This window comes from Agelaius tricolor, unplaced genomic scaffold (assembly GCF_023055355.1).
Source record: "Agelaius tricolor isolate 1412-34295 unplaced genomic scaffold, bAgeTri1.0.p SCAF_11, whole genome shotgun sequence".
Lineage (NCBI taxonomy): Eukaryota > Metazoa > Chordata > Aves > Passeriformes > Icteridae > Agelaius > Agelaius tricolor.
The window spans coordinates 22322888-22339488 of record NW_027269271.1 but is presented as its reverse complement, the minus strand read 5'-3'; the positions used below and the strand labels follow the sequence as shown (position 1 = coordinate 22339488).

The following is a 16601-nucleotide window of genomic DNA, read 5'->3' as shown; positions in this document are numbered from 1 at the left end:
GGTGCTCAATGGACCCGCACAGACCACCTGAGAACCCACCTCAGACCACAGGGATGTTTGCACTGATCCACACAGAGCAACCCCAACCTGCAGTGGGGCCCAGGAGGTCAGCACCAAGATGCCACCAACCACATCCCTCCAGGCATGGCCCTGCCATGTGCCTCAGCTTCCCCTCCTGCCATGTGCCTGTCTGGCTTGTGTAAATGTAAATTGCAGGTCAGATGAAACCTTCTCCCTCGGAAAACCAGTGTGTATATCCAAAGTGTGCTCACTTCCATCCCAGGGCAAACAGGGAGAGCTGGAAATCTGGGCTGTGCTGTAACTGACTGCCTGTCTCCCTCTCCTGGCCTGTTCAGAAAGTAGGGATCTCGAAAATGAGAGAAAAAAAGAGAAAGAGAAAGAGAAAGAGAAAGAGAAAGAGAAAGAGAAAGAGAAAGAGAAAGAGAAAGAGAAAGAGAAAGAGAGGGAAAGGAAACAGAAGAGGAAGAGGAAAGGGGAAAAGGAAGAGGAAGAGGAAAAGGAAAGGGGAAAAGGAAGAGGAAAAGGAAAAGGAAAAGGAAAGGGGAAAGGAAAAGGGAAAGGAAAAGGAAAAGGAAAAGGAAAAGGAAAAGGAAAAGGAAAAGGAAAAGGAAAAGGCAACCTCAGTGTCTGTGTACTTTTTTTGCCAGGCAAGTAAGCCCACAATGCCAGTGGCCAAGGAGGTTTGGCTTCAGCCCAGTCACTCAGGGCTCAGGACCCTGCTGTGACTCAGGACCCCATTTGAATCCAGACTCCACACTAGAGAATAACATCACTTCTGGGGAAGACAGTCAGGTTTAAACTTGGGGCAGCCCCTGTTAGTTTCAAAACCTGGGCCATGGGGCTTCAAACACAAATAATATCAAGTGTTTCCCCTTCTCTGCAATGTGCATTCAGAGAGGGTGGAGATGCCCTTGCTCATTCAATTCATTCCAGTGTGAACAGGCTGCCCGGGGAAGTGGCTGCATCACAAAACTGGAGGCCCCTAAGAGATGTGCAGATGTGGCACTTGGGGACGTGGATTCGTGGTGTACTTGGCAGTGCTGGGTGAAGGCTTGGGGTCAGTGACACCACAGGTCCCTTCCAACCCAAATGATTCCATGGTTCCCCTCGAAAGGGCAGGCAGCCTGCCAGACTTGAGGCATGGTCCTGGCCACAGCAACAAATCCTGGAAGCAGCAAAGCTGACAATTTGCAGGATCAGGTTCTGCTGGGATGCTCCCCTTAGCAAAAACAACGTGGTCCCAAAGGATCAACGGCAGAACTTCCAGCACTTCATAAGAGCACTTAAAACCACCTGAAATCAAAGTTCTGCTCTCCACAGAAGCTCGAGCTGTCTCATCACCCAAACAGCCCAAAAAGGGCTTTCTGCTTTGCACAGTACTCCAAGTTCAGAGCATTTACCACAGGGTTTAGGGTGCAGAAGTCTGTGTACAAGATTTCTGCCAGGCCAGCAGCTCAATCCTGCTCTCTGGTGGCTACAGCTGAGAGGCCAAACGCATCCAGCAGCGATTTCTCCTCGGTGCTGCAAGGAACCTGGTGTTGCCCCAAACGCCCTTTGCCCTTTATTCATTTGGGTGAAGGTTGAGCTCAGAAGGCAGCTGTGCACAAGGAGATGGAGGCTACGGAAGGTTTCACATTCCCTGCTTGAGCAGAGTCCATCACTGCAGGGGGCCCATGGGCTCTGTAAAGGGGCTGGAACCATCACACTTCCTTTAAAAACCCTTCCAAAGCCTTTGGATCATGGAAAGCATCCTGCTGCTCTGCACACGCTGCCCACAGTCCCTGAAACAGCTTTTCCTGCAATGCCCCAGCCTGTAAACATTCCCCTCAGTATCATGATTCCCTTGAAGGGCCACAGTGTGGGGAGCAAGCTGGGGAGCATTTTCTCTGCATTTCTTCAACCACCCCTGCTGAGATGTGCCCATGCTCCAGCTCCACAAAAGGGCAGCACAATGGGCTGTCCCAAAGCACATGGCATGAGCAGATGTCCCTTGGGGACAGCACCTCTGCCCTTCCCACCATCCCCATCAGTCTCCCAGGGCTGGGCAATGACTGCCTGTGACCCCAGGATTGGTTTTATCAATTGATCACACCATGAAGCATCATCCTTCAAAGACTGGACTCATCCCTTGATACTCTGAGGAGCATTTAATCATCTTCTCCATACTGGCTTCACCCTGTAAAGTTTTAAACAGAGATTACCCCCACTCTTCACTCTGTAATGCACAATAAAGTAAAAGGATGTGAAACTTGTCTCTCTGCTCACCAGCTTTGCTGCCCTGGCTCTGCTCCCCCCTGCCCCAGCTGCTCAGTGTGTGTAAATCTGAGGCAGTACACACAACACCCCCACCTCCTGTTCTCCTCCTCTGAGCACACAGAGTAATTACAGTGCAGCAGTGCCAGCACGAGGCATTTCTGCTGATGAATGCACTCAATCTAAGCACAGTTTTATGTATCATTAATTCCTTTAGCGCTCAAAAAATAACTTTTTTGATGGCAGATAATACTGTAATCACTCATGATTGCCAATAAAATTATCTTCATTGAGCTGTGTAAAACAACTACAGGAGTAAAACAACTACAGGAGTAATTTTACTCACTTAACTTTTTTTTTTTCTTATTTATTTTTTAATGCAAAGCTGTTTGGACTCAGATCCCTGTAACATGGAGACACTGTTAGAAATAAGTCCCTACTCCCTCCATTTATATAGAAAGGAGCTTTTCAGAGACAGTTGCTTAAAGTGCCTTCAGCAATATCAGGGATATCCCAAGGGGTCTTTCCCACCTTAGGGATCCCTCTGTTATGATCTCTTCAGCTTTTCCTTCAAGCTACCATGCAACAGCTGCTATGTATACAAGGAGCAAGAGAGTTTGTGCAAATCCAAGTTGGCATGTGCAAGTCATGGTCCTCTCCCAGGGCAGCTCCTCCTCCACTCTGCTGGTGGAGAAAATGCATGAGCACTTCCTAATCTGCTTCAGAACAGAGTCCACAAGGCTGGCAACAAACCATGTGTTCAAACTGATTGGGGTAACTCACACACTCCAGCTTGAAGAAGTTTTGGGAGTAACAGGCCCTCACACTGACAGAGCTCTGGGGAGCAGGCAGTGAGGAGTTCAAACACCTTTGTGCCTACAAAGTGAACAATAAAAACATCACCGAGTGAAGAACTTGCTTGAAACACACAGTTTTCTGGCAGGGACAAAAGAAATCACTCCCACAGGGCACTGCCTCTTGCCCAAGCTGCTGAACAACCTTCTTGCAGGGGTTACACAGCTCTGAGTGGAGCTGCTTTACCTTCTTTCTCTTCATGTTGACTAACTCCACTCGAGAGGCAGGAACCAACAAGGAGAGGAGAAATGAAGCAAGAAGGACTGCTGGCTGTTGTAAATGTAGCTTGGATCTTTTTTCCAGAGAGCAGGTGACTGGCAACTGGAGGCAGGAACAGGTTGTTAATTCCTGGGAAACAGTCTAAAAGCAGCAGGGTGAGATGGAAGAACAGAAGTGTAAAGTTCCTGGGTGAATAGCAAACAATTTCTTATTTCCTCCTCGGAAACAAGAAGAGTAAAAGAAATCAGCTGTGGGAGGCCAACAGGAGATGCTGCTTCCCTACAGCACACAGATAAACCATGGATCTCCCTGCTCCAGGATGCTGGGAGTGTCAGAATCAGATTGCTTCATACAAAAAATATTTGTGTGAGCACACAGCTATTAGTCACTCCAATACAGCCCCTGGCCAAAGGAGCCACAGCATTCCGGATGCTAGGAGACAGTGCTAAGGAAAACACCACTGGGTGTTTACTGGGCTCTGAGCACTGCTCTGGTGTCAGGTGAGCAGGAACAAGCTGGTCCTTCAGCCCCAGCCAGTCTGGCTGACCGTGTGTGATTTGTCACAGACAGAAGATGACAGCTTTGTGCCCCTCCTTTGGTAACTGCAGGGTTCCAGCACCTCGGGGGTGTGGTGGCACCCACCCAGCCACAGCTCTGTGGACAAGGGAGGTGTGTGAGCAATGGGGAAAGAACCCTTCACAGATCCAGCAGATCCTTTCATCCTCCCTTAGCCACAGGCTCCAGCCCTGCCAGGCAGTGGAGGAGGGGCAGGAGTAGGATCAGTTCTCAATTCCAGCTCTCCAAGATTCAAGCAGTAGCATACAAGCAACCCTGTGGACATAACAGCAGGAAAGTGCTCATCCAGCAAGGAGACACCAGTGTCCCAAAGGGACATCAGGGCATCACTTGGCCCACAGGCCAGCAGCTGGGCCCACCCCAGGCCATGGGGAACAAGAGCAGACCCATTTTAGCTCACTTAGCCAGTGCCAGGCACATCATTCCGGGCAGGGCATCACCAGCCAGCACCTGCACATGCTGGAGCTCCCCATCCTCTGCCCCGGCTCCTGCACTGGCTCGTCTCTGCTGGCAGCTGGGCCACAGCTGCACCTGCTGCATTTTGGGATTTCCCATGCCCTGAGTCACCCTCCTGGACCTGGCTGGCCCCAGCAGAGAGCCAAGCCTTACCACTGCCCTGACTGATGCTTCAACCCCACTTATTCACCCACACACACTTCTCCAGGAAAGGGGAGAAGGAGTCTCCAGCAGCAGCTCCTGGAGGTGCAGGTGCTCCAGGCATAACTCTCCTACTTTGTTTTCTTCCCTTTGCACAAACTGAACTGCAGAAGTTGAAAATTGTTCTTGCATGAGAGATTTTAAGCAGGACTTAAATTAGGGGGAAGAAGGCTGGAGAAGTAATTTTGCCTTCCACAAGAAGTAGTTTTAATTTCTGTTTCTCCAAAGTCCCCCACCTTTCTTGTTCTCATCTTGAAAGACCTCAGTGCACATGGTTTTACAACCTGCCAGGGAACAGCCCCGTTTTGGCATTGGGGTGAGATCAGTGCAGGGGATTGGAGCCTCCAGGGTGAGAAGGAAGGAATGGAGAGATCGGGATCACAGCCATGGTGTGCTCTGCCAGCTTTGAAGTGATTACATCCTCCTGATTCATGGGAAGGGCACTCCTGCCAACCCATTTCTCTCTTGTGAGCCAACTTCAGTGACCTTGGGAGTTTGCAATCTTGTATAACTCTCTGAGCCCCATAATCTGAAAAAGGGCTGGGAGGGGGAAGGAAAAAAAAGAAGTTAAAGGGAAAAAAAACTGCTGGGAAAACTGCTGGTCTTGCATGTGATTTCCTTGACGCAGACAACAGGCAGCTGCTTATTCTCAGAGTAAGAAGCCATGGAGTTCATGAGGACTGAGTATTTTTGAGGCTTCAAAACCCTCCAGCAAAGAGCCCCAGGACATGGAGTATGTCCAGCACACCCCAGGACACTGTGGATGCACAGCACAGCAGCTCCCTCCAAGGGTGCCAGGCTCTGTCATGGGTGGCTCAGGTGCTTCCAGAGGAGGCCTGAGACCCTGAAGACTGAAAGAAATTAAGCCAGTGGCCTGAGCAATAATGCCAGGAAAATCGAGTCTGCGTGCATCTAGCTCCATCACATTTTCTAGCTCAGCATCTGCCCAGGGATCACTTGGGAATAGCTCATCCTGCTGGGAAGTGAGAAAACATCCCAGATTCTTCCCAACAGGTTTTTCACAATCCTACAGGCAGTATCTAAACTGGATAGCTTGAAATATTTTCCAACAGACTTTTGTAAGTCGTGGAGGGTTTTTTTTTAAGGACAGACCCCTTGTGGGGCTGGTGATGAAGAAATTCTTCTGGAGTTTCACTCAGCACGGAGTGCAAGGCCGCAGAGAGCAGGGATGCCAGACAGCGCTGTTGGAAGCCGCGGCGCTTTGCAGAGCACAGGCACACCCGTGCCCTGCCAGCGACAAGTGAACTCCACGGAGCGACATTTATCGCTCCTTTTCCCCACGCAGCCGCTTGGCTCCAGGAAATGCAGGAGACTCGGGTACCTTTGGGTACTGCCTCGCTCCTCCAAGCCAGGACTGTTCCCAGAGAGGCTGAAAAATTACGGGCAGATTAAAGCCTCCCTGGGCGAACGGAAATAAAACCCATAAACCTTATCAGGCAGGGACCACCCAGCGCAGGGAGGAGCGAGCTGTCATCCCGCAGCTTTTCCTGCAGCCCAACCTCCCCCTCGCTGCCCGCCCGGCGGCCAGCCGGTTAAATCCCTGTCCAGCTCCCAATCCCGCCCGGGTTTTGGCTCGCTCTCCCCGCGGGCGGGTGCCCTTGGCCGGCCGGGCGGGGCGGAGCGGGCTGCGGCCGCTCGGGTGCCGCTGCCGCCGGTGCTGCCGGTACCGGTACCGAGCCATGCGGGTGCCGCTGCCCGCCCTGCTGGGCGGCTCGGCGCTGCTGCTGCTGCTGCTGCGATGGCGGCGGCGCCGGGCGCTCTGGAGGAAGGTGGCGGAGGCGCAGGAGCGGCAGGAGCTCAGCCTGGTGCGGATGGAGGCGGCGGCGCGGCGCTTTCGAGAGCAGGTGAGCGCCGGGCCCCGCTCCATCCCCCGGGGGCTCCGCACCTGGGCCCCTTCCCCATCGCCTGCCCCGTGGGTTCTGCACCTGAGACCCCTCCCCATCGCCTGCCCCGTGGGTTCCGCACCTGAGCCCCTCCCCATCGCCTGCCCCGTGGGTTCCGCACCTGAGACCCCTCCCCACAGCCTGCCCCGTGGGTTCCGCACCTGGGCCCCCTCCGCACCGCCTGCCCCGTGGGTTCTGCACCTGAGACCCCTCCCCATCGCCTGCCCCGTGGGTTCTTCACCTGGGACCCCTCCCCACAGCCTGCCCCGTGGGTTCTTCACCTGGGACCCCTCCCCACAGCCTGCCCCGTGGGTTCTTCACCTGGGACCCCTCCCCACAGCCTGCCCTGTGGGTTCTTCACCTGGGACCCCTCCCCATCGCCTGCCCCGTGGGTTCCGCACCTGGGCCCCCTCCCCACCGCCTGCCCCGTGCTGCCCTCCCTGCGAGGGGCGGCTCGCCCGCCTGGCAGGTGCTCTGCCGGCTCCTTGTATGGACCCACGGGGATTTAGGGTTGTTATTATTTTCGCTTTCTAAGTCGGTGTGCGTGTGCAGCCCTCAGCATCGCGGCGATGGGGAGCGGGAGATAACCCGTTATCCCGATAGCAGTCACGGGCAGCGAGGAGGGGAAATCCCTGTCGGGAAGCTCCCCGTGGCCGTGGCGGGAGGCTCAGGCTGGCTGGGGAGGCAGCAGGAGGAGGCGACAGGCGATGTGTCATCAGCAGAGGCCAAAGTGCAGCTGCGGGGAGGGAGGGCAGGGATGCAATGCAGCCCCGCGGTCCCGGCCTCGGGCTGGGGCAAAGTCGCTCAGGTTCAGAGTCCAGCTCGGACGCGTGAGGTTTGATACGTTTTCCATGATGGTGAAAAAACCTCTGCTGACCCAAAAATTACCAGCCCAGGGGCCCCCTAGATTTTGCAATTCCATGTGCAAATATCTTATAGTGCTAGGAGTAGAATTGGCTCCGGTTCTGGTTTCATTCCTTGATGGAACCATTGTATAAGCATGACCCCAGCTCCCACTGTAATTCAGCATTGCACTAAGCTGTTCCCCCAGGCCTGGCTGTGACCTGTCTGAACAAGGCTGTGTGAATGGCTTTATTTTAATTACTAGGTGGTTGGTGTTGGTGTGACTGGTCTGAACAGGAAGAAAGGCTGAGAAAACTAGGGCTAATATTGGCCCTGAGGGTTTCACACGGTGCTCACAGGTGTCAGGTAGGGCAGGATGTGGTCTTGAGGCAGAGACCACCTTCAGTGACTAAATGGCAGATATTTTTTGGGTGAGTTACAGAGGGGACCAAGGAGAAAGGAGGAGCCCATCAGCTGCAGTAGAAGTGTGACATTGCCTGTTCCACATTTCCCGTAGAATCCTTCTGTGAAGGTGGCCTCCATCCTCTCTCTGCCCCTGCCAGAGCTCTCCAGGAAGCTCCGAGATGGCTCCCTGCCCCTGGACCACGTCTTCTATGCCTACGTGGGCAAGGTGAGGAGCACGGGCAGCACCTCACCCACGGTGGGGCTGGCTTCTTTTGGGAGGAGCACAACACAAGGTTTAAACCTGGCTCAAGTGCTGCTGAGCTGGCACTGCTCACTGGCCAGTGGTGAGCCCTTCTGTGGCTTTCTGTGAGTGGTTAGAGAGCTGGGTGTCTGGCTGCCATAGCTCCCAGCTTGGTTTGGAGGAAAAAGGAGCAGCGAGCAGCATCTGCAGAGCCCACGCCTTCCTGGGAGAGCCCACACCTTCCCTAGGGCAGGTACACCTGTAGGGAAGTGGCAGAGTGCTGTTGTTGTCTCCCCTCCATCTCCAAATGGATTGTTAAACCTCAAAAAGTCAGTTTTCATGCTCATTCTCTACTTTTGCCCTAATGTTCTGATCACTTCCTGGATTCCCTCTTAGGGACTATCATTTATGCCATCCCAGAAACTCAACAAGAGAGCAGTCTGTGGTATTCATCTGAGCCGAGTACCTCCCTTTAGCACACCCAGACTGGTACTATGGCCCCACTGTGTCCATCTTGGAGTTTGGCTTGCAAAGCAGCAGCAAGGGCTGCCCTGATACCAGCTGTGCAGATGGGGAAGAGGAAAAAGCAGGTGTCCTTTGCAGAACAGAGCTCATTGTGCAGCACCGTGGGCTGTGACTCACCTGTGGGCTTGTCCTGCTCTCCCCAAGGCCCTCCAAATTGCCATAGAAACCAACTGCATCACGGAGTTTCTGCAGGAGAGCGAGACCCAGCTCCGCAGAGCCAAGCTGATGGAGAAGCGGGGTCTGCTCTATGGGGTGCCCGTCAGCATCAAAGACTCCATCGACTTGCAGGTACCCCCAGCACAATTCCACGTGTATCCCGAAATCCCTGTGGGTTGAAGTTTGGGGAGGGGGGAGCTTTGACCTCAGCACCTGGCTTGACTTTGTCATAGCTGGTGTGGAATGGGCTGCCTGGACAGGGGAGGGGCTGTGCTGCCTGTCTCCCATGTGAGCCAACAGAGGAGTGTGGTCAGGTTTGCCATCAGTGCACCTTTAAATGTGTGTGTGATGAGCGAGTTGCTGGAGGTGCAGAACACACTTAAATGTGTAGATAAAAGTATGGGGGCAGAGAGAATTGCAGTCCTCCAACTGGAAACCTCATTGTCCTCTGTTCCCAGGGTCATGACTCCACACTGGGGTTCATAAAAAACCTCAATAAACCCGCAGCAGAGGACAGCGTGGTGGTGCAGGTGCTCAAGAGACAGGGGGCAATTCCATTTGTCAAAACCAACGTTCCCCAGTCCCTCATCAGGTAGGTGGGTGCTCCATTCGCTCAGCATAGCAGCAGTGCTCTCTTCCTCCTCTCAAGGGAGGGTTTCTATCTGGTCTCATTCTCATTTCCCACTTCTTTTTATATAACAACACCTGGTCTCCATTCTTTGTGTCTATAAATTTCACTTTAAAAAGTAAACACATTTACGCTGAGGATAAAAATTATCTCTAGTTCCACTAGAGAAAAAAAAATTATCTCTAGTTCCACATGGAATCAAGAAGCAGAAGAGGAGGAGGAGAGGAGAGAAACTGTTTTTATCTTTTTTTAAATTAACCTCTCAGAGATGTCCCTATTAACTCTAAAATGCAAATACATATTCAGGGGGAAGGGGAAGCTAGTTAAGCTAATGGCCTTAAATTATTCTGCCCCCAAACTTCCTGCTCTATCTGGCAAGACCACCCTTGGTGTCATTGACATGTGGTGTGCTCAGGTGTGCTGTGGTGGACAGCCACCCTTCCAGTGTCCCTCTGTCCTGCCAAGTGACTCTGGCAAAGCTCCTCTGTGGGTGACTGTTGCCCAAGCCCTATGAAATGCCTTCCTTAAGGTTATGTGTTAATGCCTGGCCACAGTTCAAAAAAGCCACACAAAGAGGTTGCCCCAGGGATTATCAGACTTTGCGCCGCTTTCTGGGGAAGTCTAGTGTCAAACATTTCTGCAGTTGGCATTTGGCCTGTGCTCAAGCAGGGGCTCAGCTTTGGGTGACCTGTGGCACTTGGCTACCTGAACAGGAAGACTTTCCGGGAGGGTTGCTGTATTTGTGCTGCCAGAGGTTCTCTCTGGAATAGGTTTAATGTCAGTGAAATAAGCTGTCAGTGAATTCAGGTCCTGGGACCACCAGGAAAAGGCTCATGGTCTTCACAACCACAGTAAACCATGTCAGTGTAACAACTGGTGAATTACCTGATTGCCTTCTCAAGGTCTTTTAGTGGTGACTGGGCTCCACAGCAGCAGATACCTGAATTCCTCATTTGCAATATGTCTGTCTCTCTCTCTCTTTTCAGCTATGACTGCAAGAATTTAATCTTTGGTCAGACCCGCAACCCTCTGATGTTCACCAGAACCCCCGGAGGCTCCTCTGGTGGGGAAGGAGCACTTGTAGGAGGTGGTGGGTCCATCTTGGGCATTGGGACAGATGTAGGAGGGAGCCTGCGTTTTCCTGCTGCCTTCTGTGGAATCTGTGCAATCAAAACCACAGGGAAGAGACTCAGGTACTGTGAGAAATGCAGCGATGTCTCTGGGTGACACCCGCTCTACCAGCCACTGTGCTGGGATGCTCCTGTGGGCAAGGGAAACTTGGGAAGAACTGGGAAGAGCTCGTTTATCCCTCCTGCCTGGGCAGTATCTGAGGCCTATATGGAGGGAAGCATTGGTTCCCCCAGAATGGAGGTGGGGAAGCCCCTTCATCTGCATGCTGAGGGGATGGTTCTTCCTGGCTGACATGGCCTCAATCACTTAGGCCTAGACTTTGTCTCTTGAGCTTTTTCTTGGCCCTTCCTTCATCCAACCTTCATATCTGCAATTTTAATTAATACTTGCTTCTGCTTAAAGCCTTTCCCTTCAAAGCAAACCACTCAGCTGCTGTATTTCATGTGTCTCTTTTCTTTACAGCAAAAGAGGAGTAATGGCTGGAGTCGTTGGGCAGAAGGCAGGTAGGAGCTGATGTCTGTCCCCCAGCAGCAGGGCAGGGGTGAGAAGGACCCTCAGCTGGTTATGGGGCACTTTCTCCATCACCTTTAGGGAGAAGCAGGTTCCCTTTCAGGGATTTTTTTTTTTTCACATGAGCTGAGAGGAGCTGTTTGTTAGCATAAACCACAATAGAGCTGTTACCCACAGGGTGTGGCCTTGTCTGTCACTGCATCTTGAGGGTGGGATTAGCAGCCAAAGGGAGTGTGTGATGTTGTCCTCATGTCATGATTGACAAATCTTTTTGTTTATTTTTTTAAAGTCATGAAATGGAGATGTCAGGGTGCACATTAATGGATAGCAGCTCAGTCCATAATGATGGACCTGTGGGTGGGAAGACACTTGTGGGCGTCCCCTGCCCAATTCTTAAAGAGGAACTGTTGTCAACACTGCATTAAGACAAAACAATGCCAAGAGGTCCTGGTTGTGCAGAACATGCCCTTGGAGGACCCTCAGCCATGAATGCTCTCTTGTGGTCTCTTCCAGTGGCTGCAGCAGTGGGACCACTGGCAAAAGACGTGGAGAGCCTGGCGCTGTGCCTGCGGGCGCTCCTGAGCGAGGACATGTTCAGCCTGGACAGCACAGTGCCACCCCTCCCCTTCAATGAAGAGGTACAGAGCCTCCAGAGATCTCTGGGGAGAGCTGCCATGTTCAGCCATGGACAGCACAGTGCCACCCCTCCCCTTCAATGAAGAGGTGCAGAGCCTCCAAGGGGCCGGACATCTCTGGGGAGAGCTGTAGGCTGAAAACACCTGACCCACCAGGGTGGGCACCTGGGCAGAGCCAATGCTGCTTTCCAGACTCACCCCATGGCATGGCTGTGCTGCTGGCTGCCCTGGCACCCTTCCAGCCAGCATCTCTCTCTCCCTGCAGGTGTATTCCAGCACGAAACCCCTCCGCATAGGCTACTATGAGACAGATTTCTTCACCATGCCCAGCCCGGCCATGAGACGTGCCGTCCGCGAGACCAAGCAGCTCCTGGAGGAGGCTGGCCACACGGTAGGGGATAATGGATGTCTCCTGCTTGGACAGGGGACAAGCCCATCCCGTGTCTCTTGACTCAGCAGTTGTTGCTCAAAGGGAAAACATTGTTCTCAGGGAAGGATGGAGATTTTCCTGTGGGCTTGTCAGGAAATCCTCGGCCCGCTTCAAGCCCTCTGTGGCTTCTCCCAAGCAGTGCCTGTGCCACTGATACCCTCCTCCATTGTCCCTCCAGCTGGTGCCCTTTGAACTCACAAATGTGGACTACGTGATGTTTAACTACTGCGTCAGGGGAATGTTCTCAGATGGAGGCAGCTCCTTCGTCAGGAAATTGTAAGTGTGGCCTGGAATGGTTTGGTGGGATTGGTGCCTGGCTATAAAAATCCTCCCTAGGGTCTGGCTGGGCTCGGGATACAGGTAGCAGATCTAGTGGACGTAGGTAGTGGCTGGTAGGCACTGGGGGAGGCTTAACATTAAGTGATTCAGCTGTACCTTGGTTCTCTTGGGATTGTTACCAGCCTTGGAAGGAGGCTGGGAGCTGTTAGCCTGTAAATGCTGTGAGAATCAAGTGTTGCCTAGCAGAATGGAGCAAACCTCTTTTTGTCACTTAGATATGCTGTTCAGAAGGGTTGGCCTGGGAAAAGCTGATCTGCTGTGATTGCTTCCTACCACTGCTCAGCTAAACCCTCCCTCTCCCTTTCAGCAAAGGAGAGATGGAGAAAGGCAGCTCAGGGCTGTTCTTCTGGCTGGCAAAGACACCACACTGGCTGAAAACTCTCCTCTCCTGGATTTCCAAACCTTTCGTAAGGTCCATTTCTTTCTAGTGTAGGCAGTGTTAAGCTATATGTGAATAACTTGTCTCCCATTGCAGTAAGGCTTTCTCATAGAGAAATCTCTGGGCATTGTTTTCTGGCTGTGGTCAGACACATCTCCAAACTGGAGTGATGCTATTTCTGTTCCTTTTCTCCCCACTTTGGGGAAAATCCAGCCTGAACACTGAGGAAACAGCTTCTATTTGTGACTGAGTTGTCTCAGGATAGAGCTGGGATTAATTTTTTTTTTTTTTCACTTTCTCCTGCTCAGGTGCCTCGATTTTCAAGTATCATAAGAAGTATGAAAGAAAAGTGAGTAAATCTGAGCCTGAGCAAATATGTGAAGATTTGTTTTGCAGCAGTGCTTGCTACATTATTGATATTGCTGCAGCTGCATGTGCCTGAGAGAATGCAAGGCAGAAAATGCAAGGGTGGGAGCAAACAGAGCAATTTGTGTCAGCACCATAACCCTGCTGGGTTTGGAAGACTTTGGTAATTGAGGGTGGGAATGAGAGCAGGGTCATAGCCTTTTGCTTAGGAAGAGGATGAAGCCTGTGGGAATGAAATACGGTGTTGGCTTCAGCAGTGGTTCATGCATCCATCATGCCGAGAGGTAGGGATGCCATAAGGCAGAAAGAAGGTGTGCACAGGGAAGGATGCCTTTCTGCCTTTCATTGGGTTTGTTTCCTTTTACAGCACAGTGGATGAAGTCTGGAGCCTTCATCATGAAATCGAGGTAAAGTATTATGGTTTGGGGTTAAATAGTTTTTGTTTGAGTTCTCTTTGGGGAGAGGCAGATTCAGCACTCACAAGGTTAGGAGATGATCAGGTCTCTGATGATGTAAGACAGGAACACATCACTCCTCAACAGACCTCACTTGGGTGTGCAAGTTCTCAGCACATTTAAACACATAGGCAAGTTTATGATGCCAAATCACACCTGAATTTTTGACACCTGCATATAAAAATGTACATCATCAGACATTCCTTTATTTCCCTTCTGGTTTTCCAAAAGTCACCACATGCCTGTGCACTCATTCTTTGCCCACCTCCAGTTTACCAGGAAGAGGGTGCTTTGTGAGCTGGGAGGAATATTGTCCAGGCAGCAAAGCATTGCTGGATTTTAGCAGGATCAGGCCTGATGTAGCCTGTTGGCTGCTGCCAGAGAAGAGCCAAGAGCCCAGCTGGATGCCCAAGGAGAGCCTCAGCCAGCAGCTGTGGGACAGTACATCCACCCCACTGACCACCAGCACATTTCCTCCTCAGGACTTTTGCCACCAGTTCATTGCCCAGTGGAAGCAGCTGAATCTGGATGTGATGCTGTGCCCCATGCTGGGCCCGGCTCTTGGCATCGGCTACCCTGCCAAGCTCTCAGGTAGGGCACTGCCCTTTGCTGTGGCGCTGTGCCAGTGCCCATGGGCAGCCTTCCTGCTTCCCTCACCTGCCCAGGGTGCTGGCCAGCAGCAGGAAGAGCTCAGCTCTTGGGACAGCTGCAGCCCAGCCCAGGGGGGACACCTGGAGCAGGCCCCGGTGCAGTGGGAGCCAAAGGGCCGATCTTCATCCCTCAGCCCCTGAGCTCCCAGCACCCCATTAGCTGCAATCCTGCATACACAGAGGGGTGAAGGCTCTCCCTGTGCAGGCTGGCACTGGAAACTCCCCCTCTCCCCCAGTGGCAGTCAGCTACACCATGCTCTACAACGCCTTGGACTTCCCCGCTGGCGTTGTCCCTGTCACGCTGGTGACGGACGAGGATGAGGAGCAGCTCAAGGGCTACAAGGGATACTACCAGGACTGGTGGGACCGGACCCTGGCGAAGGTGAGCAGTGCCAGGCTCTGCAGGGGCACCAGCTCCCCCATCTGTCCTTCCTCTGGCCATGCCCAAGCCTCTCCCTGTCTCTGTGCCCCAGGCTTTCCGTGGCAGCGTGGGGATGCCCGTGGCCGTGCAGTGCGTGGCCCTGCCCTGGCAGGAGGAGCTGTGCCTGCGCTTCATGAAGGAGGTGGAGACCCTCAGCCTGAAGAAGAACAGCTTCTTCTGAGCCCCAGGTGCTCAGAAGCCAGAGCAGGATGCCAGCTAACAGCAGCGTGGGCCATCCTTTGGTGTGACCCAGAGGATGCTCGTGCCCCTCGGGGAGGATGGATGCAGTGGTGGCTGGGCTGGCTGCTGGATTTGGGAGCAAGGGGAAAGCAAGGCGAGCTCTGATGTGGTGGAGCTCTTCCAATAATTGTCCTAACATAGTACTTTTTATTATCTGAGTTATGTCTGTTATTTCAAGTCTGTGTTTGTGTTTGGGGTTGGGGTGGATTTTAATCACCCCAGGGAAATACAAGAACGTGAACTGTCTCTTACAAATGGGGAAACTGGGGCACAGGCACTGGTTCTGTCTGAGATGCTCAGACTACTCCTTGGAGCACTGTAGGAGCAGAGATTTTCCCCTCTGTTCTCAGCTCCCTGGGGATGAAATCTGGCGTTTTCCCTAGCACAGACCAGCAGAGAGAAGGGAAAGCTGAGCCTCCATGCAGACTCTGGCAAGCAGGGATGGAGCTGGCCCACTTCCCACCGGGCTGCTAGCACCCTGCACAGCATGAAGGAGGAATCATGGAATTGCAGAACAGTTTGTGTTGGAAGGATCCTTAGAGATATCTCCTTCCAGTCCCCTTCCAAGGGCGGGGACACCTTCCACTAGGAGCAGTTTGCTCAGACCCTCACCCAGCCAGGTCCTGAACACTGCCAGGAATGAGGCATCCACAGCTTCTCTGGGCAACCTGTGCCAGGGCCTCACCACCCCCAAGGAAAGAATTTCTTATATCTTACCTAAATCCACCCCCTTTCAGTTTGAAGCCTGTATTGAGCAGCGTGCCAAGGTCAGATGGAGAGCAGACAGCCTGCCCTGCACATCTTCTCCTCCCCTTTGGCCCATCCCAGGTTTTCCAGCAGGATTTTCCAGCCACTGGCAGCCCCTGTCGCTGGAGTTGGCAGCACTGGCTGTTCCCAGCAGGTTTCCAAGGGTGTTCCAAAAGGAATACCACAGTGCAAAAGTGTTTTCCCAATGTGGGAATGCCAAAAGCAAATTGCTCTGGCAGGATTAATGTTTGGGTTTTTAATGTATTGTCGTAGTTTAAACCATGCAAAAGCATGGAGTGTTTTCAAGGGCTTGGGATAGTGTTTATCACAGCCAAGGAGAAAGCAGCCCCCAAGGACCCCCATTCTTTATCAGCAGGCTTAGGAGGGAGGGAGCTCCAGGCATCCCATGACTGAATGCTATGTAAAGTCAAGCCCAGAAGAGCCTGGGTGGGGTTACAGGTGCTTTCTTCCCACACGGAAAATGCTGGGTGAGGTTATGAGTTTGTTTTAAAATTCAGGCCTGGAGGACTTGTCCCAGGAAAGGCAGTGCCACCTGCACCCCTGCTCCTGGAGCCAAGCACCACATCATTGTTAGCTTAACCCCTCTCTCCGTGGCATGGACGTGGGCAGGGGGCAAGAGTCCAAACCATGGAGCACCAGTGAACCTGAACCTGTAATTATTCCTCACTGGAAGCCCTGAGCAAAGACCTCCAGCAAGCCATGCCCATGGGACAGTGCAGCAGGCAGGGATGGAGCTGCTGGGGGGCTTTGGGGACTTGAGGCTGCCACATGGGCCAGCTTGGAGGCTGCTCCCAGCCCAGCCTGGGCAGCAAGAGGTTGGTGTGAGTGGCAGCACTGAAGCACTGAAGGCTGGGGTGGGGCAGTGAGGACCAGTCAGTGGGGAGAGGTTGGTGGCATCCCCACTGAGCTGTTTGGCTCATTTTGCTGCCTGCCCTGTCCAAATAGGGAGGATCCTCCTCAGTTTTCCTGTCAGCAGTTTCTCTGCAGGGTCTCA

At 52.8% G+C, this 16601-nt stretch overlaps 1 protein-coding gene across 1 annotated transcript; it reads left to right on the top strand.

The window, feature by feature from the left end:
• The first annotated feature begins 6081 nt into the window (after window positions 1-6081).
• LOC139594479 (fatty-acid amide hydrolase 1-like) lies at window positions 6082-14997 on the top strand. The gene is made up of 15 exons (XM_071436657.1): window positions 6082-6446; window positions 7846-7959; window positions 8644-8787; window positions 9114-9247; window positions 10270-10476; window positions 10877-10917; window positions 11438-11562; window positions 11825-11950; window positions 12168-12265; window positions 12636-12735; window positions 13016-13056; window positions 13441-13480; window positions 14011-14119; window positions 14415-14560; window positions 14652-14997. Exons 1-15 carry the CDS (start codon window positions 6282-6284, stop codon window positions 14778-14780), a joined length of 1719 nt encoding a protein of 572 aa, XP_071292758.1. The 5' UTR covers window positions 6082-6281; the 3' UTR covers window positions 14781-14997.
• The last annotated feature ends 1604 nt before the right edge of the window (window positions 14998-16601 follow it).

Excerpts from the sequence above, each read along its gene's own strand:
- LOC139594479 (XM_071436657.1), top strand. The coding sequence starts at position 6,282 with ATGCGGGTGCCGCTGCCCGCCCTGCTGGGCGGCTCGGCGCTGCTGCTG. Across the intron at positions 12,266-12,635 it reads AGCTCCTTCGTCAGGAAATT|CAAAGGAGAGATGGAGAAAG; the intron begins GTAAGTGTGGCC and ends TCTCCCTTTCAG. Across the intron at positions 14,561-14,651 it reads GGGACCGGACCCTGGCGAAG|GCTTTCCGTGGCAGCGTGGG; the intron begins GTGAGCAGTGCC and ends TCTGTGCCCCAG.